The sequence below is a fragment of the Alligator mississippiensis genome, chromosome 15, assembly GCF_030867095.1.
Source record: "Alligator mississippiensis isolate rAllMis1 chromosome 15, rAllMis1, whole genome shotgun sequence".
NCBI classification, from domain to species: domain Eukaryota; kingdom Metazoa; phylum Chordata; order Crocodylia; family Alligatoridae; genus Alligator; species Alligator mississippiensis.
Genome location: NC_081838.1, coordinates 15,675,201 through 15,702,348, shown reverse-complemented (window position 1 = coordinate 15,702,348; position 27,148 = coordinate 15,675,201). Strand labels below are relative to the sequence as shown.

Here is a 27,148-nt window from a genome sequence, read left to right as displayed (position 1 = left end):
ATAGCGACACAGAGCCTTGAAAACAAGGGCAGGAAGTTTAAACTAGACATGGTGAAGGAGGGGGGAGATGCTGGATGAATTTGGGTTCTGTAATGGACCTATTGCTACACCTGATCCATTGGCCATGCCCTGGATTTTGTTCCTCTCCATGGATTGGGTTTGAAGTCCTTAATTTGACATGCTTCAGACTGATCGATATGTTAACAAATATTGTATGGCAGCATTGCTATGCTGCTTCTGTGAATGAAGGCTGGGGGGCATGAGATGTGACCTCACAGGGGCACAGGGCTCCAGATACGGCACAGATAGGAAGGAAAATAAAATGAAGTGAAGTCATCTTCATGTTGTCAATGGCCCACCACAAAAACACAATATGATTGCATGCAGATGTTCCTCAGAGACTTGGGTGTGGAGTAGCCAGGGGTGGTCAGGGACTAAAATGACTTGGCAGAGCAAGTGCCATGTCTGGGCAAGAGGTGGATGTTGCCTGACAGGAACGAGGTGTGTTGAGGACCAAAAGACAATAACAAGGAAGGATGATATCGGATGAGACAGCATGTCTATCTGGGGAGCCTTTCCCGTAGCTGAAAATAGTGTACATTTTTGTAGGCCTGTCAACTGATTGTGCAAGACATGATAGCTGGTGAGCAAGAATGGAAATCAGGGAAAACAAGTTAAAGAACAGGACTGCAAAATGCTGGGGGTTATGCCATGCTCCCCAGCACAGCCTGAGCACTGTCTAGTAATGCATTAAGCACTGTGATTCATGTCTGGCACATACAGGTTTTCTGGACCTCTTGCCTGGGGAGCTGTGCACACAGACTGGAATATCTTGTTCTTGGTCAGTTTATTTGGTTGTTCTATTGTGCTTCTGGTTTTTCAGTTTTTTTTTTACTGCCTGTATGGCTTACTGGGAATGGCAAGGTCCAAGGAAAGTGCCTTGCCCTTGCAATGACAGTTGAAAGAGTTCATTCTCTAAGGAGATCCTTCCGCAGTCTCAAACTAGCCCACAGTCTCTGTACTTTTATTCTAATATCAATAGAGCAGTACTGTAAAATGAACAAAATGCTCACACTCCTAATGCCATCTGGCCATGAAGTTACCAGTGTACCTCTGCCAGTCTGGTAACTGGGGCCTGTCCCCAATACACCTAGACTCCTGGCACCCCCAGCAAACTTTTAGTATTGGCCACCCCTTCACCAGAGATAATGATCATAATAATCGGACAATGGAAAAAAAATACCATTTTTATACATTTTAATCAACGATGAGTAGAAGATGTAATGTAAAAAAAAAAAAAAAGAAGAAAATCAAATGTTCAAATCACATGTTTTTATTATAAAATGTTTATATAAACTCCACTCTGTGGCTTTTTTTTTTGTTGCACAAGTCTTTATCACATCTGTGGTATCAATGTCTTTAAATAGTTCATTCTCAATTGATAACATTGCCAGTCCTGTATATGTGCAATATTAACACTTTTTTTTTTTTCCTATTGTAATTTTTCCCCACCATTTTTGGGCTTCCTTTCTGTCCAGGCCCCAGGCAGCCGCCCGGTTCACCCATATTCTTTGGGACTTTGCAACTTTCTTCTCAACTGAAAATTATCAGGGGCCCATGTCCTGGGGGAACTCGTGGTGGAAGATGACTTGGACTGGTGGAATATAGACTTCAAAATTGACATTATCAGTGATCTCAGAGATTTAGGGACTGATCTGCTCATAAACATTACCTTCCACCCAGTGTCACTTGGCTCAAAGGAAAAGCCCTGCAGGCCTCAGGGGGGGAGTTGTTGCCATCGTTGTTGGTTGGAGGATTCCAGACACAGGTATTTAATATCAGGCAAGCTTACACATGCCGTTCCTTTGGGGAGATGCGTATTTGTGTGGCATGAAAGGCTTTTGTTTTCAGATTGGCTATGCAATTACTACTTACAGTCTGTTGCAACATGGAGCTGCAGGTAGAAGGACAACACCTATGTGCCCCTCTCAGCCTTTTCTACAGTTCATAAACGTGCCACACGTAATACCATTGCCTCCCTCTCCTATGTTGATTGCATGGTATCAGTCCAGACTCCAAAGTACTACCTTTTGCTAATAACCATGCTAAGGCAGGGTTCAGGAGCTTGAAACATGCTTTCTTGACGCACCACAAGAGAGGAAGGAAAAGAAGAGCAGAGAAAATGCACAGTAACCTCCCTCAGTAGATTTTGAGTGTGCAGTTGAGCTGGTAAATCAGGAATCAAGTCTGACATCTCGGATACATGAGCACTGATGTGAAAGAAGGCCCCATTGTTGAGTTCCTGCATGCTGCGATTAACCAGAAACTCCTGGAAGTGTTCAGAAGAGACTTATACATACATCAGGGCTGGGGGCATTGCTCGATCCTCTGCTGATTTAAGTGTCAATGTGGATGCATTTTACTACTGGGCTGCTTCATATGATGAAAATAGTTTCACCCTTGCCATGCCCCAGTGAGAGCCATGCTAGGTGAACTGTCTCGCCTGCCTACTACAGCCTGCTATATAGATCAATTAGAAAGGAGGTCATGTTTGTCTCAGTGAAACTGCACACAGTTCTGTTGTTGTTGTTTCCAGAGCAGCCACCTTCCCTTGATAAACAGACCTGTGAGAAGTAGTTGAACCCCATCTCTCCATCATTAAATGTTCGGAGATGACAAAGGACATTGGACTGCATATGCCCTCATTCCTATATTTAGACCCTCAGTGTCACAGGCAATCACAATCATATGTTACCCCATCCATAAATGTGTCAAGCTCTGTCACATGGAACTGGACACTGTAGAAGAATATGATGTAGGTTTAGAAGTAGTTTCCTTTCTAAATCTCTCATGCCATTTCCATGTGCTCCTTTACTCTCCATTAGAGTCCTGAATGCTGAGTGTGTCTACATGTGCACTTTTACTGTGTGGTAACCAAAATTACTGCACAGTATGCACACGTGTCTACACATGCACACCCGTAGCGTGCAGGAAATATGGCGACTTATGTCAGCTTGAGTGTAAATTTGATACCTGCATCTTGCAAGTATCAAATATATGCCTGAGTAATTACTGTGCAGTAACACGTGTGTAGCTGACTTCCTGCACAGTAACACTGTATGTGTGGACTGATTTGGGACTAACTTTAGTCACTGTGGGACTAACTTTAGTCACCGTGTAGATGGTTGCCTATTCCCGTTTACTGCACAGTAAATTAGTGATCCGTGAATTTAAGCCAGCATAAATGCACATGTAGACATGCCCACTGAGTATCATTCTTGTTCCTAGACTCACTATCCAGAAGGTAGAAACCATTTTCTTTGTCTTGATCCCAGTGATTAGGAATTGCCAACCCAAACCAGAGCTCGGTGGTGCACATATTGCAATGTTTTGTCTGCAACGCAGCTTAGCATTAGATCCTTTGAAGAAAGATGCAAGGGACTGTAGTAGAAAAGTCTGGGATAATCCTTCTCCCATGAAATTCTCCCCCTCATTCCTAGTACTGAGATGTTGGTTTAAGCCTAGAAGCATGAAGTTTAGCATTCATTCCAAAATGTTTGTGCGTGTTAATTATTTCCCTATATATTCCGGTTAACCTATATCAATGCCCGCGGTTCCTCTTTGAATCTTTTTATGTACTTTGCATCAGCAGTGTCCTGTAGCTGTAGCATTGTGGGTTGTCTTTACAGTTTCCTGTCAATCTATATTCATGGAAGTTCTTACTTTTAAATGATATGTCCCTCAGGGGGAGCATCCTCTCGGGACTCATGACATCTCTTGAGCAGCCTTATGGAGCGCTGCCTTTTTCCTCCTCCCTACTTCTCTCGGGCAGTGCATTAAATCCTCCCAGCTCCTGTGCGGATTTCTCATTGCCTTTCTCTTTTCCTCAGCTCTTCTGATAACCTGCAAAACAAGAAAAAATGTTAACTGTTCTGGCTGTCTGGCTACCTTTGTAATCAGGATGGGATCTCAACTGCCGTCATATTAATTGTGCCTGGAATTGGGGTCAGAAGGAAGTGTTGGGATTGCTTTGTTTACAACTTATGCTGCCCTGTAATGACACACTAGCTGTTAATTTATGAGACAGGAAAAAACAGAGATGGAGAAGCTGGGGCACAGTCTCCCACCCTTATGATGTCCCAGGAGCCAGTGCTGAATGTCGTCCTCTTCTGGTCTCCAGGTTTTATCCACTCCTGTTTGTAGGACACTAAGCAGAGGCATCCTTGGGGAAAGACTCTTTTTTACAGATTCAATAAATTTTATTCTCAGCAAGACTTGATGGCTATTGGGCCAAAATATTCCCATTCTTTCTTCCATCCCCTTGGCCTTAGTGATTCCCACTGCCCCCAAAAGGTCTCAGCCTGAACCTAACTGGTCCAGCCAGCTTGATAAAGGCAACCTGGTTTCTATGGCCAGTGTTGTACAGATGAGGAGTGATGAGGGTAGGCATCACCTCTATATGCCTTTGACTCTCAGGCCCAAATGACCAGATTTCCATTTACAGCTAAGTGTGAGTGAGGCCCAAACTCGTGCCCTTAACCTCCCCGTCACTGCCCCCTGCTCCTAGTGACAACCCTTTCTAATTTCCTCCTGCTTGCTGCTTAGCTCTTCAGGCACTTCCAGATATTTACTGCCCTTCCTCAGGTGCCTGCGAAGTGAACTAGACTTCATAGGCTTTACTCTGTCCTTCTAGGGGATGGCTGCATTGCAAAAGGTTCTGGGGCTGATCCTGCTTTGAACAGGGGATTGGACTAGATGTGACCTCCTGAGGTCCTTTCCAACCCTCATTTTCTATGATTCTATATGAGGACACATAGAAAGTCATTCGAGTGCCCGAAGTCCCTCAGAGGTCTTCTCACCGTTCTTTAAGGGACAGACCAGTTCTTTTGCAGCTGACATAGCTGACTGGAAAAGACCCTTAGAGTAGTTCGGTACAAAGAACTGTGGGATATGCCCCTAAACACACAAGGAACAAAAAGTATACACTGATGCATGGAGGGTTTTGATTATAGGAATACTTGCATGTGGCTACTGGGTTCTTGGTGTTATTTGCCTGGACTTTATGAAGCCTGTGCCCAAATGAGATGCTTGTGGGGAGAGAACATGGGTTGGAAACCCCAGCAGTGTCTCTTGGGGGAGATGGAGAAACTTGAGAGCATGGGTGTTGGGAACAATGGGGTATGTATGTGAACAATGGGGTGGTTGGATGATGGAAGAGAAAGAGATTCCTGGGGCTCATATTTGACAAGTGAGTGACAAAAGTCTGCTAGGCAGAGTGAGTGATCAGCATACAAGAGGATGGAGCCTTTTCAGATGAGCTGCAGTATTTCAAAGGAGAAGAAGTTGATATTCTATAGTTGGACTTCAAAAAAGCCTTTGACCTGGTGTCCCATGATGTTGTCACGGCAAAACTGGGGAACTGTGGCCGTGACAACCTTACAGTCAGATGGCTGGGGAACTGGCTCCAAGGTTGGACCCAGAAAGTGGTAGTTGATGGAACTGAATCAGTACGGTGCATGTTGACCAGTGGCATCCCCCAGGGCTCCATTTTCAGACCTGTACTTTTTAATGTATATATAAATGATCTGGACTCTGTCAGAAGTGGACTGGCTAAGTTTGCTGATGATATCAAACTTTGGGGAAGTGTGGTCACACTTGAAGATAGGCTGGTGATCCAGTCCGACCTCGACAGGGTCACAAGGTGGGCAGATGAAAACCCAATGGCATTCAACATGGAGAAATGCAAGGTGCTCCACCTCAGAAGAAAAAACCCACATCACATTTATAGAATTGGCAGTGCTACCCTCACTCGTACCATGATTGAAAGAGACTTGGGGGTCATGACTGACCACAAGATGAACATGAGCCACCAATGAGACACCACAGCTGGCAAAGCAAACAAAACTCTGGCTTACATCTACTGATGCATCTGAAGCAAGACCCAAGAAGCCATCCTCCCAAGGTACTCGGCCTTGATGAGGCCACAGCTGGAGTGCTGCATCTAATTTTGGGCTCTGCAAGTGAAAAAGGATGTGGAGGAGCTTGAAAGAGTCCAGAGGAGAGACACTTACATGATTAAAGGGCAAGAGAGAAAACCTAATGGAGAGAGGCTAAGAGCCATGGGACTCTTCAGCCTGGAGAAGTGAAGGCTCAGGGGTGATTTGGTGGCAGCCTATAAGTATATAAGAGGTGTGCACTGGGAACTAGGAGAACATCTGTTCACTAGGGCACCCCAAGGGAAGACAAGGTCCAATGGCCATAAACTCCTGGAAGACCGTTTTAAGCTGGACATAAGGAAAAACTTCTTTACTGTCCAAGTCCCCAGGGCCTGGAATAGACTCTCCCCAGATGTGGTGTAAACACATACTCTGGACACTTCCAAGAAACATTTGGATGTTTATCTTGCTGGGATCCTTTGATCCTAGCTGATTTCCTGCCCCTTGGGCAGGGGACTGGACCTGATGATCTTGTGAGGTCCCTTCCAGCCCTAATGTCTATGAAATCTATGAAAGGGATGGATTGAAGCCTTGTTGGCTGATGAGGCCAAGAGAAGAGAAGAGATTCACATGGGTTGTGAGGACTTGACTCATCCTGAATCCACTGTAGGCACTGCTCAAACCACAATCTGGCTTATATGTGTTACAGGCGAGTTGTTCAAGGCTGCAAAAGACAATTAGCCATTGCTTTTGAAAACTGCCAGCTCCATTTCACATCCATTGTTTCCTTTCCCCAAAGGGTTGCTTTAGATTATAATCATGACATCCAATCTGAGAATGTCACCATTAATGCTGTATTTCCTGCTATGTTTTCTCCATAGGTTTCATAGAAGGAAGCCTGTTGAAATCACTTAGTCTGATCCATAGCTCACGGCACACACTTTTATACGGCTGCTCTTGGCTTGAGCCACCCAAATTTGCATTTGGTTAAAGATGGCCTCCCAGAAGTCTTCACTCTTTGAACAGAGTAAGGCATCCCAGCCCAGGAGAGATGTAGGTCCCAGCTGGTTAGTGTTAGATGCCATGGTGTGTGTAGATCCCAGTTTTTGAGGTATGTAATTCACTGTATGCTCTAGATGCCTAACTCTGGGTTCTGCATGGCACTAGCAACTATAAATTAGGGATCTGGGATACTTGGGTTCGCAGTGGCCAGGCACCTTTTAGGCTAGGGTGTCAAAGGAGAACTGGAATGTTGATAAGACTAGACGCAGAAGATGCAGGAACAGTGCACATTATTGTAGCATGCCTGCAGGTAAAAAGTGCATGAAACCTAGCACAGCACACTCTCCAGCTGGCTTATGACTCCATAGGGTGTGTGTGATACCCAGGAGGAACAAGCAAGTGGGTTACACATCACAGTGGGAAGATGCAGATCCTGTCCACATTACCAAGAGAATGAGCATACAGCAGAAGGGTTGTGGGCAAGCCTGGAAGGGAACAAAGAACACAACATCAGCAAACTCCAAGCAACCAGCTCACACCTGCCTTCTGGGTGAGCTCCCAAACCATCCCAGCCATGAGTATCCAAGCTCACTGATTATTACATCTACTTATGCTACACTCCCCCTGTGACTGCAGTACACAGGTCTACTGCGAAGACAGGGAAGCAGTTATTTTGGTCAGCTACTAAGACAATGGGCCACGTGGCAGTGAAGAGAGACGTGGCAAATGCAAACTATTTGCTAAAGAATCAGCAAATTGGAAGACATTAACTCCTATCACTAATTGCTTCCGCTGGAGCTAGCAATTTATTTTACCCAAACACAGTCATTTGCAACAATATATTTCTGCAAGGCCTCTTATCCAAGAAACCCCTTAAATATACTTCCGTTTTCTTAAGCACAAGGAAATTACCAAGTTTGCCAAATGCAGCAAGTAAAAGAGATTTGCTTGGAGAGGGGATGTTGAGAATGGGATCTCTCATGGTTTATGAAGTTTGTCTTCTGGAAATGACACCCCAGGCTTACAGGGAAATTAGATTTGTTCACCTAAACCTGCTCTACTTGCCCCTCATTATTATGTTATTTAATCAATTAATTAATTAAAAAAAAAACCTCTGCCATTTTCATGGCATCGGTATGACCCTACGTAGGCAGGGGGCCATTGGCAAATTCACGTGCTCCTTCCATGCCACCAGCACCGACGAAACAATTTATCACGTGGCTGGATTCTCAATTTGCTCTTGCATCTCCTGACTGTTGTAGACAATTAAATCTTTGCATTTCCTGTTGATGTACATTTTGCTCCAACCCTAATGCAACATCTGCAGTATGGCAGCCTCAGAATAGGATTTGGGGATTGCCTATTCCATTTCACAGCATTTACTCTGATTGATTCAATATCAGATCTTGAGATTCTCATTGCAAGCTCTCGTGAGTTTATCCATCATCTTCTGACATTGGAAAAGAGTCTATAAAGCTAGATGAGGAGTCATAAGGCATGGGTAGGGGGAAGACCAGCATGGATCTTCTAATGGGGTCCATCTTGCCATGTTGTGGGCTTCAACATCATGATACTTCTGTACTGTGGGGGGACACCTAATATAACAAAACTGTACAGCCAGGCAGATCACTAAGGTTTCCTGGGCTAGGGCCTTTGTGTTTTGAATTCATACAGTGCCTAATACCTCGCTGCAGCAATTTAGACGAAGGGATCAGTTTATCACATAATCCCATGTACCGTCAAGCCTGTGGTCAATCCTAGCTATTCCAAGATAGGGAGGACAGTTTTATAAAATCCAAATAATTCTTTTGGGACAGGAACATGGTTTCCTGCCCAGCTCTGTTGGTGGAGAATGAGTACCTTGAACGATGACATTCATGGTTCCAAGCTCATCTCTGAGTCCACAGAGGGATATTAGCAGCCATACAGGGGACCAGACTAAAAGTGTATCCCAGTCTCTAGTTTCTAGTCTCTAGTTTCTACCCAGGAACCAGCATCAGGTGCCATAGAAAAAAGATGCAAAGAAGCTAGCAGAAAGAACGTGTTGACAGGAAAAGGTTGAAGGAAACCTGCAGGAGCCGGGGTTTGTGCAATCAAAGAATCCAGTTGGGGGCTTTTAATTATCTTTTCTGCACAACGTGACTTCTGTGGATCCCGGCAATAGAGCTCTTGGTTGACGTTCGCTCCCTCGGTGTCATGCGGGCCACCCTCACGTGGGTAGGCTTCCTTTGGACATCATGATGCATGTCAACAATTTAATGATTTGCAGCTGGAACGCACTGGGATAGGCAAAATCAGGTTTCCATGCCCCTAGGGTGCCTCACTTCCGGAGATGAACTCTACCATCATGCCAATATAAAAAGGCTTGCTTCTCCATGCTCCTCAGTGCTCTGCTTGACAGCGTCGTTGCTAGCTCTCGTTGGTCAACTGGGTGAGTCTCTTTCTGCTTTTTGGGAGCTAATGGGGTTATCTCTTGACTGTATCCTGCAGAGACCTGATGCTGGTACAGGAACGAATAATGATCTGAGAGTCCTTTGCTTAAATTATGATACTGATGTGATGCTGAGCTTTGGGCTGGGAATTCAGTCCCTCCTCCTTGGCACCAGTGGTACCTTAAGCCACGCTTTCTCTGATGAAATAGTCCCATGGCACCAGCCCCTGACTCCTCAGAAGGCTTAATTTCTATTATTTCATTATCTCCACGTACTCAGGGAAATAAATAAATGGGTACGCCAGGGAATTACAGGGCGGGGTTTGGGACTTCAAAGGCAAGCTGAAGGATAGAGGAGACTGCAGGAGATAGGAAGGCTTCAGGTTAAAGAGATGCTTGGAAGAAAGTCAAGGTGAGAAGTGGAGCAGGGCTGGAGCTGCAGTCTCAGGGCTGTATTCTTCCCTGTTGAAATTCAGCGTAGGCCTTAGGGACCCAGTTGGGGGCTGAAGTTGGGAGGGAGTCTTTCATCTCCCACTGCAGCTTCAGAAAAGCAATTGTAGCTTCAAGAAAGTTCATCATTAACAATAGATCTGCATGGGGCATTGAGGAAACTTAACGAGGGAGGCAGAACCCCTTTGCACTCTCCCAGCTTCACCCCTAGGGATTTATGTAATAAAAAAACAACAGGGGGTCCCTTGATTTGAGGCTATTGCAAAACACCAATTGTGACTCTAAAGCAGCTACCAGATAAAGAAGAGGGGGTGTCTTGATCTGGCCAGTCCTGAACTTCTCTCTCTCTTAGGTCTGCTGACAACCCACAAAGATGTATTATCCTCAACAGCATCAGTGCAAGCAGCCCTGCTTGCCCCCTCCCATCGTAAAGAACTGTCCTCTGCAAACTGTGGAGCCTTGTGGCACTGTCCATGTGTCACAGTGTGCTACCAGGTGTGTGGATACATGTGGCACTCTCAGTGTAGCTCAGGCTGCAAGTGGAAGCCTGAGTCCCTGTGGTGGCATCAGCGAGGCCCAGGCTATGGGCACAAGCCTCAGTCCCGGTGGTGGCATCAGCGAGGCCCAGGCTGCAAGTAAAAGTGTGGATCCCCGTGGTGGTGTCAGCGTGGCCCAGGCTGGAGGCACAAGCCTGTGTCCCTGCGGTGGTGTGTGTGTGGCCTGTGCTGCAAGCAGAAGTGTGGGTCCCTATGGTGGGGTCAGCGTGGCCCAGGCTGCAAGCAAAAGTGTGGATCCCCATGGTGGTGCCAGCGTGGCCCAGGCTGCAAGTCAAAGTGTAGATCCCCGTGGTGGTGTCAGTGTAGCCCAGGCTGGAGGCACAAGCCTGTGTCCCTGTGGTGGTGTCTGTGTGGCCTGTGCTGCAAGCAGAAGTGTGGGTCCCTATGGTGGGGTCAGCGTGGCCCAGGCTGCAAGCAAAAGTGTGGATCCCCGTGATGGTGCCAGCACGGCCCAGGCTGCAGGTCAAAGTGTGGATACCCGTGGTGGTGCCAGCATGGCCCAGGCTGCAGGTCAAAGTGTGGATCCCCGTGGTGGTGTCAGCATGACCCAGGCTACGGGCACAAGCCTGTGTCCCTGCGGTGGTGTCTGTGTGGCCTGTGCTGCAAGCAGAAGTGTGGGTCCCTATGGTGGGGTCAGCGTGGCCCAGGCTGCAAGCAAAAGTGTGGATCCCCGTGGTGGTGCCAGCGTGGCCCAGGCTGCAAGTCAAAGTGTGGATCCCCGTGGTGGTGTCAGTGTAGCCCAGGCTGGAGGCACAAGCCTGTGTCCCTGCGGTGGTGTCTGTGTGGCCTGTGCTGCAAGCAGAAGTGTGGATCCCTATGGTGGGGTCAGCGTGGCCCAGGCTGCAAGCAAAAGTGTGGATCCCCGTGGTGGTGCCAGCGTGGGCCAGGCTGCAGGTCAAAGTGTGGATCCCTATGGTGGGGTCAGCGTGGCCCAGGCTGCAAGTCAAAGTGTGGATCTCTGTGGTGGTGCCAGCGTGGCCCAGGCTGCAGGTCAAAGTGTGGATCCCCATGGTGGTGTCAGCGTGGCCCAGGCTACGGGCACAAGCCTGTGTCCCTGCGGTGGTGTCTGTGTGGCCTGTGCTGCAAGCAGAAGTGTGGGTCCCTATGGTGGGGTCAGCGTGGCCCAGGCTGCAAGCAAAAGTGTGGATCCCCGTGGTGGTGCCAGCGTGGGCCAGGCTGCAGGTCAAAGTGTGGATCCCTATGGTGGGGTCAGCGTGGCCCAGGCTGCAAGTCAAAGTGTGAATCCCTATGGTGGGGTCAGCGTGGCCCAGGCTGCAGGTCAAAGTGTGGATCCCCATGGTGGTGTCAGCGTGGCCCAGGCTACGGGCACAAGCCCGTGTCCCTGCGGTGGTGTCTGTGTGGCCTGTGCTGCAAGCAGAAGTGTGGGTCCCTATGGTGGGGTCAGCGTGGCCCAGGCTGCAAGCAAAAGTGTGGATTCCCGTGGTGGTGCCAGCATGGCCCAGGCTGCAGGTCAAAGTGTGGATCCCTGTGGTGGTGTCAGCGTGGCCCAGGCTACGGGCACAAGCCTGTGTCCCTGCGGTGGTGTGTGTGTGGCCTGTGCTGCAAGCAGAAGTGTGGGTCCCTATGGTGGGGTCAGCGTGGCCCAGGCTGCAAGCAAAAGTGTGGATTCCCGTGGTGGTGCCAGCATGGCCCAGGCTGCAGGTCAAAGTGTGGATCCCTGTGGTGGTGCCAGCATGACCCAGGCTGCAAGTCAAAGTGTGGGTCCCTATGGTGGGGTCAGCGTGGCCCAGGCTGCAAGCAAAAGTGTGGATCCCCGTGGTGGTGCCAGCATGGCCCAGGCTGCAGGCCAAAGTGTGGATCCCTGTGGTGATGCCAGCATGGCCCAGGCTACAGGTCAAAGTGTGGATCCCTATGCTGGAGTCAGCGTGGCCCAGGCTGCAAGCAAAAGTGTGGATCCCCGTGGTGGTGCCAGCATGGCCCAGGCTACAGGTCAAAGTGTGGATCCCTATGCTGGAGTCAGCGTGGCTCAGGCTGCTACCAAATGTATAGAACCAGGAGCCAAAGGCTATGTCCGGCCATATGCTATTCAGTGTGCGGATGTGTGCCGTTCCAAATGCGTGGCTTCATATGGCCAGGTAAAGGTGGATTCTTGTGCTCCCGGTTGTGCCAAGACCTACCCCCTGCAGAACGTGGACCCCTGCCTCCCCAAAGGCTCCCCCGTGCAGCAGTGCTCCAGGAAGTCCAAGCAATGTTAATGTCCATGCATGACGATGAGTGACAGCCATGCACGTGGCGGGGAGCTTTCTCCAGGCTCTACCATTCTCCTCTGTTCTCCCTGCTGCTGGTGATGTTTTGGTGAATGTTTGCCAAATCTATGCTCAACGCCAGAAATTGCACGTTACTTTCTCGTAGTCAGTGCCTTGCCAATAATGTCGGCTGTGCCTAGGGATCCTTTTGGCTTGGGTGGCTTGGTGTTGGAATGCTCTTTGCTTCCCTTCCCCACTTTGTCCTGTAATGTAGATGTGCAGCAATAAAAACTACAGTTCGTGGCATCATCTGTCTCCTGGCATTCTTTTGGCACTGTTTCTGTGATCTTCAACAACAACTTTCCTGTCTTTTTAGAGATGCTCCCTTATAAAGTGGCTGTGGGTGGCCAGAACAGATTCTTCCTTCCAACTGGAGTGGAGGGTTTCCTGGGTATAAGGCCACAGGGAAAAGGGAGAGATTCCAGGTAAAGGGAGTGGAAAGATGCAGAGGGGGTTGTGATGCTTCCAGTTGAATTCTGCAAGACAGCATGGCCTGCGTCCAGGCTGCTGCCCCCTCTGCTCAGAGAACAAAGATGTGTGCATGCTTTGTAGTTAAATGAATTAGAGCAAGAAAACACACCCTCTTCTTCCAAGTAGAAAACTGGCCTGGAAACCCAGCATAACTGGCCACCCCCAGCAAAGGAGAACAGGGGAATATCCATACTCTCCCCCAAATACCAAAACACCTTCTGCTTTAACATTGAAACTGGCAGTTTGAATAGGCCAGTTAGATGCTACGAGGCTGGCTGTTTGCATTTAATAATATCTGCCCCATCAATACAAGCCCGGTAGAAGAGCAGCAGACAGCATGTTTTTATGTGCAGTTCCCACTGATAAGGGGCAGCATGGAGGAGTGTGGAGTATATATAGTGTCACAGCATGGAGGTCATGACTCCCTCGGGGCTGGGGGGTTGTGAGCTACATCAGGGGACCTCACTGCAACTTGACGTGTTTCAAGAGGCAAAACAGGTGGGTTGTTTGAACTGAATGGAGAAGACTGAGAGTCACTGCTGTGGGGGGTAGGTGTGCACAAAGTAGACCTAGCATCTGAGTGCATTTCTAATTGACTAGAGACCAGCAGGCTCTGATGATGCTGTAACCCTCTTCTTTCCCCTCCCCACAGTAATATCCATTGCCAGTGGCACGCTCTGGTAACAGTGGCTCTGCATTTCTCTCTAGTCCATAAAACATGCAGTTTCTAGTTAGCCCTCTATGACTACTTCCCTTCTCCTTGGCCCAGGTGACTGAGGTCTGAGCTATGATACTGGGGGCCTCCAAATCTGCTGGTGTCCAGTTGTGAGGTTTGTTAACACCTGGGTAAATCCGATATCTTTTATTAGACCAGCTAGCCTATGTCCTTAGACCAACATGGCTACGACTAACACCTGTTAACACCTATTCCACACTATCACGGCAGGTGTCTCTCATGTTGGTCAGGGATTTGAACCCTCTGCCCCTAAGACAGACACTGTTCTGTAAGCATTTCAGGAAGATGTCGGTGGAGCATGGCTTCTTGAGTGCCATCGTCCTCTTTCCCCCAAGACCATACAAGTATCAGTCATGTTTCTTTATAAGAATTTCCTACAGGCAATGTGCTGGCTCCATGACTTTTTTTCCTTTTGATCTTTTCTAGGCCAAATGGCCGTTCCCACCTCTCCAACATCGTCATGGCAATAGGTTTTGTTTTCCTTGATCGCTTTGATTTTGGAGTTAATGGTATTGCCCACAGGAAGAATTAATCCTTTGACTGTAGCCAGCAGTACATTTCAATACTTCAGATGATGGGCAATTTTGCAAAGGTCAAAATCAGTTCTTAAACGACGTTCATTTATCCTGGGGTGTTGGTTGTAGCCGTGCTGGTGTAAAGACATAGGTAGACAAGGTTCTTTGAGTAAAGAAAACCTCTTTTATTAGATTAATTAAATAATTGAAAAAAAAAATTCTTTGTAGGCTTTTGCGGAACAAACATCCTTCTTCAGGCATAGGGAGAGTCTGCTGTTGTTGAGAGGGAAAGACAGCAGACTCTCCTGAAGAAGGGTGTTTGTGTCTGAAAGCTTGCAAAGAACAATTTTTCCAACTATTTAGTTAGTTTAATAAAAGGTATTGCATTCATCTATACTGAAATTCACAGCTCCACCTATGTCGTAAAACCCTAAACTGCAGATACACAGAGTCCTACACTTAATTTAGGTGTGGGTATATTGTAATGCTGTAGCCCTGCAGGTGAAGGCAAAAAGTCAAAATATAAAAGATGCCAATTCTGCAGCATTGGCAGCAATGAACAGTGAAATAACTTGGGCATCAAAGCCCACAAGACTGTAAAGTTGATTGATTTTTGGATTGTTTTTCTTTGTTTTCTGGCAGTGGAAACTGAAGGGGTTTAATCTTTACCATGGGAGCTATACATTTACTTCTTTAAAACAAATTAGGTGAAACTGGTATGTAAATAGCTAATATCATACTAGGGATAAAATCCTGGGAATTTGCAAAATTTCACCAGGTGTCTGCTAATGGGAGTAGTGAATCTAGGAGAGCAAATATCATGGAGAGGAGGAATAGGCAAGATTTGGCTGGAAGTGGTGGGGGAAAAAAACCCAGAATCCAAGTTGGTTTACAATGGAGGTGACGCAGTGGGTGAGAAGGATGTTGTACATATGTGGGAGTGAACATGTGTTTGCAATTATTTTGGGTGGAGGGCCACTAACTGAGTTTTGGCAAGCCACTGAGTGCCACATGACAAGAAGCCAGGGGCAGATAAATATTAATTTCTAAATTTTTTAGGGGCCTCATGGGCCGGATAGAATGGCCTGGCAGGCTGCATCCAGCCCAAGGGCCGCATTTTGCCCACCCTTGGTCATAAGGCATGAAACTAGAAGTAAGGGTCTAGCCATTTATTACATTACTTCTCCACTGTGAATGATTTGGAGGGACACTCGTGTGTTTTCAAACAGCATTGTTCATGCTTGTCTTTGCACGTGGCAACTCCAAAAGGCAGGCTTTCATCAGAAATAATTAGGTAAATAAGTCATTAATGAGAAACAGGCAAGCATGGTTTGGATAATTTTCACATGTGCCCGAAGCCTTTTTCTGCCTGGGCTGTCCCCATCCATTGGCTGGTTTCACTGACTGTTGAACTGGGTAAAACTCCTACCTGTATGGCTGAGGTTATTTGGCAACCACAATCTGCAGAAATATGTTACTGATAGCATCTTTGCTTGAAAAATTATTGCTCCCATTGGGAGCAGCTGCTGGCTGGGTTTAAGCTTTCCTCAGTGTTTTCTCTTTGGAAAATGGTTCCCAGTTGCCACACACTCTGCAGAGATGCCCCACGTTGTACCAGTGTATTATCTGGATATGACTGCTTTAGCTTTTTTGCTCAGTGAAGGTATGTCTACAGTGCAGTCACTGCAACAGGTTCCTGATCCCCTGGGAGACACTCAGCTCATCCCCACTTTGTGTTTCTCTTTCAAACATTCACATACACTTACTGCTTGGAATTTCTTAACGTTTATCACAAAGATCAAGGCATGGTGTATAAGTCCCTTTACTATGAGAAAATACCAGGAAGTTAAGGATTCTCCTAATTTAACAGAGAAAGGTAGAGCATGAGCCAACAGCTAGAAGTTACAGTGGGGCACATTCAATTTTGATACAAGATGCCCTTCTTTAAGGGTGAGAGTGAAGGATCATTGGAGAAAACCCATGGGAAGGAGCAGATTCTTGGTGTATTGCAGTTTTCAGCTCAAGTCTCAGTGGGTGCATGTACAAGCCACGTTTTTTGCTCTTTTATGTGCTGCAGCTGCGTGTCTGTTTGCATAAGCAGGATTTCTGGATACTTTAAAAGCCTTTCTTGGTATCTTTCCGCAGTATATGATTTTCCAGTAGCACTCTCTATAAAGCAGCCATGCCATTTCTTAGAAAGCAAGTCTCAAGCTTGGATTTCTCTTGAATACATTCCTAAAATCTCTCCCTATTCCCTCCTGCTTTCTTGTTCCTGCCTCCTTAACACATGAGAAACCCTTTAGTCTAAAGCCCTTCTGCTAGGAATCAGAGTCTTGAAAAGCAGCCTGGCAACAAAGCTGCCTTTTGTATAGTTGTTTTGCAATCCCCAAGCTGATTTTTAGTTCAGCTCCATGGATACTGTCTCAGGCTCCCTGCTGCTTCTGCTCCTCCTTGCTACCCACAGCATTGTGCGGTAATGATCGTGTTTTATAGAGATACAAAATAAAGCAGTAGGGCAAGATCTAGAATTCATCGATGTCCTACTGTCTCTGCTTCTGCTTGTAAGGAAAGAGGGCAGAGAGTCTGGCATGAGCCTTTGACCAGCTTTAACCAAGCCATGCCAGCATATTTAAGATCTGAAATGAATGCAGGTATAGAAAAGGTCTTTTGAATTTGGCTCCTTTGATGAATTATCCATAACCAAAGTCACTGACAAGCTTTAAGGCTCCTGGTTGCTTCTCTCAAAATGAATAGACCCAGCAATTGTCCTGAAAAACACTTCTGTTTTCTCCCATTCCTAACTTAGGAGCAGGCAGAACTGAGCAGGAGGAGCTGTTGGGGCCTGCTTCATTAATAATGTCCCCAAAATGATGGGTGATGTTGCATGCAGTAGGTTCCTACTCCAGCTTAGGAGGTCACAATACACGAGCTGATACCAGAAGAGTCCTGGGGCTGCAGCACATACACAGCAGGGAGCAGCAATGCAAACTGCCACCGGAGCCCTACCAAGGCATGGGATAGACTGTCTCTCACCCTCCCTGCTACCAGCAGCTCTACAACTTGTTTCAAATACCCCCTACCACTTTGTAAGGGTAGACCTTTAAAAAGGAGACTGTCTGAGAGCCTGGATGTGACACAAAGAAAGAAATGCCAGGAGACAGAGGATACCATGAACTGTAGCTTTTATTGCTGCACATCTACACTAAAGGACAAAGTGGGAAATAAGAAGAGACAAGAAAGATTTTTCCAGCAGCAAGCCATCTATAGTGCAAGTCTTAGCAGAGCTCACCTAAGCATAAGCAATATCCTGGGGTACCAAGTTCATCACTTACAAATTCCAAGGAAAGTATTGATCCCTAGAGAGCAAGGGTAAAAACAGGGCATAAAGTCAGGCTGAGCACAGAAACTTTTGAAGAGTCACGATCTAAAGCAAAGGGAATGCCAGATCCGCAGGCTGGGGAAGCTGAACAAGTGGCACGTGTATTCATCACTTGTCCTCATGCCATAACTGCTGGTGATTCGGTGGTTGCTAACACTGCTTTGGCTTCTGGCAGCACTGCTGCACCGGAGGGCACTTGGAGAGGCGTAGATCCACGATCTGGAGTGGGTAGGTCTTCTTGCAGACAGGAGCACAAGGATCCATGCTTGTGGTACCAGAAGAAGCCGTGCACCTAGGACAGCATGGATCCGTGCATTTGGGAACAAATGGCTTGGCACAAATGGTGCTGCATGTATCCACGCACTTTACGGTGCACTTCTTGATGCAGACGGTGCTACATGACTCTGTAGACTTGGTGACACAGGATGTAACACAGCTGGTGGTGCACGGATCCACACACTTGGTAACACATGGCTTAGTACAGATGATGCCACATGGATCCATGCATTTTGTAGTGCATTCCTTCACACAGATAGTGCCACATGGATCTTCATGCTTAGTAATGCATGGTTTTCCACACATGGTGCCGCACAGATTCACACATTTGGTAACAGATGGTTTTGCACACCTGGTGCTGCATGGATTCATACACATGGTAAGACATGGCTTTGTGCACATAGTGCCGCATGGATCCATGCACTTGGTAACACACAGCTTTCCACACCCAGTGCCGCATGGATCCACGCACTTGGTAACACACAGCTTTCCACACCCAGTGCCGCATGAATCCACACAGTTAGTAACACATGGCTTTGCATACCTGGTACTGCACAGATCCACACACTTGGTAGTGCATTCCTTCACGCAGACAGTGTTGCACGAATCCACGCATTTGGTAATGCACGGCTTTGCAGAGTTGCTACAGCCTGGATCCCCATATTTGGTAACATACGGCTCTGCACAGAAAGTGCCGCATGGATCCATGCACTTGGTAACGCACTCCTTGACACAGATGGTGTTACATGGCTCCAGGCATGGGGTGGCACATGACATAACACAGCTGGTGCCACATGGATCCACATATTTGGTCACACAAGGCTTCGCACAGACAGTGTTGCTTGGGCACATGCATTTTGTTGTGCACTCCTTCACGCAGGCTGCGCCACATGGATCCATGCATTTGGTCATGCACAGCATTGTACTGATGCCATCGCAGGAGTCTACACATTTAGTTGTGCATGACTTTGCACAGATGTTGCCGTGTAGATCTGTATGCTTCTTCACGCAGGCAGCATCACACTGATCCACGCATCTTGGGGGACACTTCTGTATGCAGACAAGAGGCGGCAGGCAGGGCTGCTTGTATTGCTGCTGGTTTGGAAAAGCCATCCTTCTGGGTCGCAGGCAAAACTGGAAAAGAAAGAAGACCTCAGTTTCTGCAAAAGCTCAGCACAGCCTTTTTCATGTAATTAGCTTTGTGCATCTGATGTAAATGGTGAATAATTTCAGAGGTTTTAAAAATTGATCTTGACATCAGCAACAACAGAGGGGTGAGGGGAGAGTGTGCGTCTTAGAAGACTTTGTAACTCCTGACTATTTTTGGATTCAAATGTTTTCATGTAGAATAGAGAAGTGAGTCACTCTGCTTCTCTGAAGGTACAGCAGGCAGGCACCACTTTGTAGAGACGCTTTCCAGGCTATGGGTCTAAATTGTGCCAGGTTGGATTGACTGAGTGCTGTGGAGCTGGGTTGAGGATAGCTAGGCTTTGCAAACCCACCAAACTGGGGTACCAAGTTCATTTTGCTTGACCTCTGGCTTTCTAAAATAATTGGACAATTACGAAGATTTCATAGCTTTCATAGACATTAGGGGCTGGAAGGGACCTTGAGAGATCGAGTCCAGCCCCCCTGCCAGAGGCAGGAAGTCTGCAGGGATCAGATGACCCCGGCAAGATATGCATGCAAACGCCTTTTGAATGAGTCCAGAGTAGGTGCTGGCACTGCCTTTGGGGGGAGTCTGTTCCAGACCTGGGACGCTCGGACTTTAAAGACGTTTTTTCCTAATATTGAGTTTGAATCGGCCTTCTAGAAGCTTGTGGCCATTAGACCTAGTTATCTGTTGGGAAGCCCTGGTGAACAACTGTTCTCCCAGATCCTGATGTACCCCTCTTATATACTCATAGGCAGCCACCAACCCCCCCTGAGCCTTCTCTTCGCCAAGCTGAAGAGTCCCATGTCCCCCAGCCTCTCCTTGTAAGGCTTGCACTCTTGGCCTTTGATCATATGGGTGGCTGTCCTCTGGACTCCCTTGAGCTTATCCACATCCCTCCTGAAGTGGGGGGCCTAAAACTGGGTGCAGTACTTCAGTTGCACTCTCACAAATGCCAAGTAAAATGGCAGGCCAATGTCCCTGGTTTTGCTCAAGATGCATCAGTAAATGCATGCCAGAGTTTGGTTTGCTTTCCTGGCTATGGCATCGCACTGGGGGCTCATGTTCATCTTGTGGTCAATCAAGACTCCTGAGTCTCTTTTGGTTGTGGTGCTAGTGAGTGTAGCACCACCGAGCCTATAAGTACGATGCTGCTTTTTTCTCTCAAGGTGAAGTACCCTGCACTTCTCTACGTTAAATGCCATCAAGTTTTGGTCTGCTCACTTCACAAACATGTCCAGGTCAGCCTGTATCCCCAGCCTGTCCTCCAGCATGACCGCACTCCCCCATAGTTTAGTGTCATCTGCAAACTTTGCCAGTCCACATCTGATGCCTGAATTCAGATCATTAAGATATTGAAGAGTACAGACCTGAGCACTGAGCCCTGGGGGACTCCGCTGGTAACCTTGCGCCATGTTGTTTTGTTCCCATCAACTAGTCCCCTTTGGGTCCGACCCCGGAGCCAGCTTCCCAGCCATTGGACCATGAGATGGTTAAAGCCACAATTCCCCAGCTTGGCCGTGAGGACATCATGGGAGACCAAGTCAAAGGCCTTCTTGAAGTCCAGATAAATGACATGAACCTCGTCTCCCTTGTCCAGGCAATGTGTCACCTGGTCATAGAAGGAGATGAGGTTGGTCAGGCAAGACCTTCCAGTAATAAAGCCATGTTGGCTGGCATTCAGTAGGTTGCCTTCCATTAGCCTGTTGCAGATGCATCCCTTGATAATTTTCTCCAAGATCTTTCCAGGGATGGATGTCAGACTGCTAGGTCTGTAACTCCCTGGATCTTCCTTCCCTTTCTTGAAGATTAGGACCACACTGGCTCTTTTCCAGTCTTCTAGTACATCACCCAAGCACCATAAGCTTTCAAATATCTGGGCCATGGGGCATGCTGTGATGTCTGCCAGCTCTTTTAAGACTCTCAGGTGCAATCCATCTGGGCTTGTGGACTTATGGATGTCAAGCCTCTCAAGGTGTTCTCTCACTTGATCTACATCAATTGTGGGCCCATCTCCCAAGCCCTGGATGCTTTGTGTCCTGTCTGACAGCATGACCCCTTTGGGTGGGTAGAAAACCGATGCAAAGTCATTGTTTAGGAGATTGGCCTTTTCTTGGGCATCAGACATCAGCTGTCCCATTTGATCTCACAGGGGGCCAATGTTGCTTTTGTTCTTTCTCCGACTTCCCACATATCTGAAGAACGACTTTTTGTTATTCATGATTCTAGTGGCTAGCTTGAATTTGGTTACTGCTTTGGGTTTTCTGGACCACTCCCTACAGGTATGGGCTAGTGCTGAGTAGTCCTCTTTGGTGATGATTCCAATTTTTCATCTGGTGTCAGCTTCTCTTTTAAGTTTTAGGAGACCCAGAAGTTCCCTATTGAGCCAAGGGGGTTTCCCTGCCCTCTGACTGCATTTCCTGGGGGATGGGATGGACTTCCCTTGTGCTTTGAGGATTGAGTTCTTTAGGAACAACTATTCCTCATGGACTTCCCGTCCTTATTGTTATGATGCAACAATACAATCTTTTTTTTTCTTTACATGTAATTGGATTACCTCCATGCCTTAGGCAGTCTAAGCTCTGTATAGAGTAATATGGCTCTTGCAGACTTTTCAAAGCCTGGCCACACATCGATTGTCATTCAGCTTGGAAACTGCCCTTGCCTCTCAGCAGTCCAGACCTGCTCCCATGCCACACATGGATTTCAGCTTTCTGGTTAAATAGGACACTCGCAAGATCAGAGATTGGTGCAATGGGGACCATTTCTGCAGAGCAAGCCTGTTAAAACCACTTGATATGCATGGGAGCACTATGCCACATTGGTGACTGAACCGTGGCTTCCTTAAAGCACTCATTTAAGGGAAAGATTTCTGTTACAATCTTGAGGAAATACACCTCCAACCATAGCGTTATTTCCCAACAATCAGAAAGAGACTTACCCAAATCACCAATGCAACCTTGTGAAGAAATGGTTGTAGGAGCATTGAGATGTGCAAGCCCTTCTAGATGGAGTCAGAGGTCCCATGTCCAGAAATGAGACATCCCAGCAGTATGAAAATATGACTTTTTAAACTATCTAAACTGGTTCCACCTACAGATCTTCACACTGCTTGTTTGCATCATGGTTTTCAATGGAAACCTCTCAATTCAAGAAGGAGCTTGTGAGGCTGAGGCAGTATTTTGTGTAAGGTCTTGTGGCCCATCTCCGTAATACACATGGTGGGGAGGACAATTGTAATGAAGAACTGGGTTCTTTGCTTTAAAAAAATGACACTCATGGATTTCATTAAGCCTTTATGTAAGCTTTCTTGGACCACTCTCAGGCATCTGGAGCCATTCCTTGTTGAGGACAGGAGTCTAATCTGCCATTGATGTGATTTAGTGGGGAAATCCTTGCGTTTCTGAGGATGTACAAATCTTCCCACTTCCCTTCTATAATATGGGTCTTGAAATCACAGATTGCCTGGTATTTTTGCAGTGTAAAGCACCGTGCACGCAGCATGCACCCTCTCCACTGTTTGTCCTGTTTACATAAATGTTTCCCAGATGATTGCAGATGAAGAGTGCTTTTGGTGTTCATTGTCTGATATTGTGCCTTCATTTTGTGGGGGCCTCTTGCCATGTGGGACCGCAGCTTTGTAGTGTCTCCGTATTTGGAACAGATATGAGATTCTATCATTTTTTAATATCACGTAGATCCTAAATACTCTAGGACAGATTCTGTTTTGATACACACAGTATGTCAGTGCCCCCCTGGTGATATCCATACCCCGTCTATACTGCATATGAAATCCTTACGTACCTGAGATACCATCTATGTGAATGGCAATGCACTTAGTCTAATAAAAGTCACTTGTTTTTGTGCCTTAATGACAGTTTTATTAAGTTGATTCAGATCATTACATGAAATCCTGGAGGCACGGGAGTAACCCACCCGTCAGCCAGTTGTTCGCTTAGGAAGGTGAGCATTCTCACAAGAATGACAAGTGATGGGCCTTTTCAATTATTTAAATCAAGAGGCTATTGCTGTATGGGCAAAGAAGCTCACAAGTTTGCTGCAAAAGGCTTCCTTAAAAAAAGAAAAGAAAGAAGTCACATATTTGAGACTTCTCAGGAAAGGCCATTGGTCCACATGAGTGATGCTCCTAACCATGACCACCTATAAGAGGAGTTGTGGCCCTAGTTCTGCCACCTATCCTCACCCTGAGAAGTGCTTTTTCTCTGAGGCTGTCCCATTGGTCTTGATGGATTGACTTCTCCAAGAAGGTGGTACCATGGAATGGGGTCCGAATCTGTCCCTTCGTGAGTTCCATGATCCCTCTTCCATGGACTCGAACGAAAAGTGCCCACTTCTGCTGATGGGTCTCAGTCCTTTGGGATCTAATGCTCAGTCCTGAATTTCCCAGTTCATGCAACAGATAAAAACTGGGTGATACCAAGAAAGCTTGTTACGTGAAGTGGAATTTTTACACTGTGTTTTCTACCTACATCTTTAATTAAGCAATTATTCCATTTGATCTGTAGGTGGTAGGGTGTGGCACAGCAAGTATTTCTGAGGAAAACAGAATTATGAAGAGACTGATTTTGAGTGGGAACCAGGTGATAAGCAATTAGAAATCCTTAACTGATTGAGATGTGTATCAATGCAGTCCCTCAGGGAGCCAACTCAGAAGAGGAACTCAATTGGGGAAAGTGCAAACACAAACTAAAAGACAATCCCTGATCTAAAAGGAAAGGAGACTGAGATACTAGATGAAGTTATTTGCCAGTAGCCATCTGGTGGGACTGGGGATAGAGTCCAGGTGTCCTGAGTCCCATTTTAATGTTCTCTCCATAAGGTATTGATGGTCCCCCATCACTCCAGTGCCCCATTTGTGGTCAGAGTTCATGGAGCCTGGAACCTTGCACTGATGCACTATGTGGAAATAGCAAGCTCAGCCAAGGGGTCAAAATATGCCCTGGCAGGGAACTGAATGGTCAGAAGTGCTCAGGAATTTGGTTTTTGGTGTCATCACCAATGGGCATCTCCAGCAGCACAGCATCTCTTAGTGCTGCACTGGTGCAATGGTTCTGGTTCAAGTTGGAATCCATATTTCTTTGCTATTGCATCGTGCCCAGCTGTTGAAAAGTGTCGACCATCTACTCAAAGACTCTATAGTTAACCTCCTACAATGTTTCCCATGGCCGATAATCCTGGTGTACTCACATCAAATTATGAAGTCCAGATAGGTCTTGAATGCCAGCTGCCTTCCTACATGCACTCTGCATGTAGCCACAGAGGCAGGTAAGAAAGCTTCCTCTCTGGAATGTTTCCCTCTTATTAGGAGCTGGTCTCTAGGTTTGCAAATATAATGAAGACACCAGGGATGGAGTTGGCCATTTCTTTTTCTTTTTTTCCCAGTTTTTTTTTTCAATGGAGCATGATGATGCAGCATGTGGTCATGGAAGTCTTAGTGATTTTGGTGAGTCTGGATGTTAATGGAATGAGTCAGGTGACTGGGTCCCCATGGATCGATGCATGGGTTCTACAATTATGACCTAATCAAGAATAATAAGTGATCTGTTTGTAGACATCTGTCTATTACTGGATATGAGGGTAGTGTAAATATTCTCTCCTAAAATGTCTAGTTCTCTCAGCATTTTATTACCAGAGACGGAGCAATAAGCCAGAATTAGGGGCGGGAAATTGGGGCCTGATGTTTGTATGGTGGTGGAAATTGTGCCAAGCCCTGTACAAAGACTTAGTGAGGGTCAGTCAATTTGCTCACAGTCACTGTGCAGGTCAGTGAAAGAGCTAGGAGCACAATGTGGTTGCCTGGCATCCCTGACTCATAGAGCACGATCTCTGTCATATCAACTTAGGCAATTAAGCCAAGTTCCCTATAGTCTTTTTTTTTTTATTTTATTTTATTTTTTTAACCTAATCTTTCAGGGAGGAAAGGAGGGTCCAATGCCTGTATACCAAAGCACCGAGTCCATTTCTAGGACAAGGATGTTTCCACGGAACAGAAATGCAGCAAGTTGGGTAGTAGAAATCTCACCTCTGGTTTTTCATGATGAGAAATTGGGGGGGGGGGGGAATTAAAAGAATGGAAGAAAAGGGTAATAAAAACCCCCAGCTGAAACATGAAAGAAATGTGATTCTTGACTCACACAGGCTTGAATCTTACATTCTCGTTTCCTGACCTGCATCAATTAATGTTTGATGCCCGTCATTCGCCTACTGGAATCATGGCTTCCCTTGTAAACAGGGTACTATATAACAAGCAAGTGGCTCATGTTGAGTTTTTTTTCCCCCCCCTCCTTTTTTTTGTTGTTCTTTCAGTGTTTGAATAAATGCTTTAATTAGCTGAGTTGGTAAGAATGTCTCCAACACACCTAAATTTATGCCTTTTCCAGCCTGTAGTTAAGTAATTACATTCCACTCCTATCATTATGACATCAGAGGGAGTTAAAGCTATTGTGGGTTATGGAATTGGATTGTGCATTGCTCTTGCTCTGGGGGATTGGTAGGCCATGACTGGATATAGCCCAAATTCTTATTTAAACTAAAACTCCTTTATACCTACTCTGGCAACAAAAAGAGACGTTTAAAGTACATGCAATTAATACCCCCTAACAGCTCCTTCATGCTGCTAGAGATGCATTAAAGAGGCCTTTGTATCAGTGGGAATTAAAAATTCATTATCTCATAGTTCACCATTATCTTATCTTCTGACATTATCTGATCTTCTGAACAAGCATGCTGCATTGCTCAGGAGACAGTGGAGAGAGACTTGTTGACCTTAGAAAGGGATGAAGCTTTGTTTCCTAGTTAATCAAAATAATAAGATTCAATCATAAATATCCCTGAATGCTGCCATGCATAGTAAGTTTTTCAGGGTGGGACAATGGCCATGGATGTCTTTTTGCCCAATGTCAAGTTGAAGACAGTAAAGTTACACTAGTGATTAGTTTGGCCTTATTGGCCATGTGAGCCATTGGGCATAATTACACTGTCACAAGACCTGTGGCTGCATGGAGGATTCATCACCCCCCTTGAACCACATCCTCAGTCCTTAGTGTTTCTAGCACATCAAAAGGCTGGAAAAGTGCAAGACACTAGGATCCCATATTTGCTTATGATGTTTCTCACTGTTCTCAGTGGTGACAGATGACAGACCAAGAAGCAATGGTCTCAAGTTGCAGCAAGAGAGGTTTAAGTTGGATATGAGGAAAAACTTCCTCACTAGGAGGGTGGTGAAGCACTGGAACAGGTGGTGGCACCTCCATCCTTGGAGATGTTTAAGACCTGGCTAGACAAAGCCTTGGCTGGGATGATTTAGATCGGGCTGGTCCTGCTTTGAGTGGAGGGCTGGACTAGATGACCTGTTGAGGTCCCTTCCAACCCTAATTTTCTATATTTCTATGAACATCACGATGAGGTAGGCACAGCAAGGGCCTGCTAATAATGTGTGAAGCCACAAAGTTCTGGCCTCAGGAATTGCTGGACAGATGTCACCAAAATCAAAGAGTGGAGAGGAGCCATCTGGGATTAAAGTACCATATTGTACAAGGAAATTGGAGATTCATACATCCCAGAGCCCCACATCATGCATCGATAAGTGTGACATTGCATAGCTCTACTGTATGTGAGCAGAAAACTGGAACATCAGAGAGTGGAAAGGAGGCCAGAGTGGATCTCAGGCCATTTTTCCATCAGGTGTCGAAACTACATATGGACCTGAGAAGGTTTCAGGATAACGACAAAAGCCCAGTCCTTAAAGCAAAGAATCCAGTTTTTCATGGTGTTGTTTTTCCTCCCCAACGCAAAATATGTGGAGCAGGTACTAGAGCTTGTAAACAGTGTTGGACCAAGTGGTGTCAGGCACTTCTCACAAAATTGGGAGGTTTTAATTAAAATTCAAACTGCAAATAAGCAACTGGAGGATGTAGAGGTGGAACAGGCTTGGGTTGTTAAAATCAGGCCTCAA

The 27,148-nt window shown here is 46.5% G+C and overlaps 2 protein-coding genes across 2 annotated transcripts; one reads left to right on the top strand and one right to left on the bottom strand.

Annotated features, from left to right (window-relative positions):
- The first annotated feature begins 9,192 nt into the window (after positions 1-9,192).
- Positions 9,193-12,889, top strand: LOC109280858 (elastin-like). The gene is made up of 2 exons (XM_019478296.2): positions 9,193-9,369; positions 10,172-12,889. The coding sequence occupies exon 2, from the start codon at positions 10,193-10,195 to the stop codon at positions 12,590-12,592; it is 2,400 nt and encodes a 799-aa protein (XP_019333841.2). The 5' UTR covers positions 9,193-9,369; positions 10,172-10,192; the 3' UTR covers positions 12,593-12,889.
- A 4,641-nt stretch (positions 12,890-17,530) lies between these two features.
- On the bottom strand, positions 17,531-19,185 carry LOC106739414 (keratin-associated protein 10-7-like). The gene has a single exon (XM_014601731.3). The coding sequence runs from the start codon at positions 19,131-19,133 to the stop codon at positions 17,895-17,897; it is 1,239 nt and encodes a 412-aa protein (XP_014457217.3). The 5' UTR covers positions 19,134-19,185; the 3' UTR covers positions 17,531-17,894.
- Between the last annotated feature and the right edge of the window lie 7,963 nt (positions 19,186-27,148).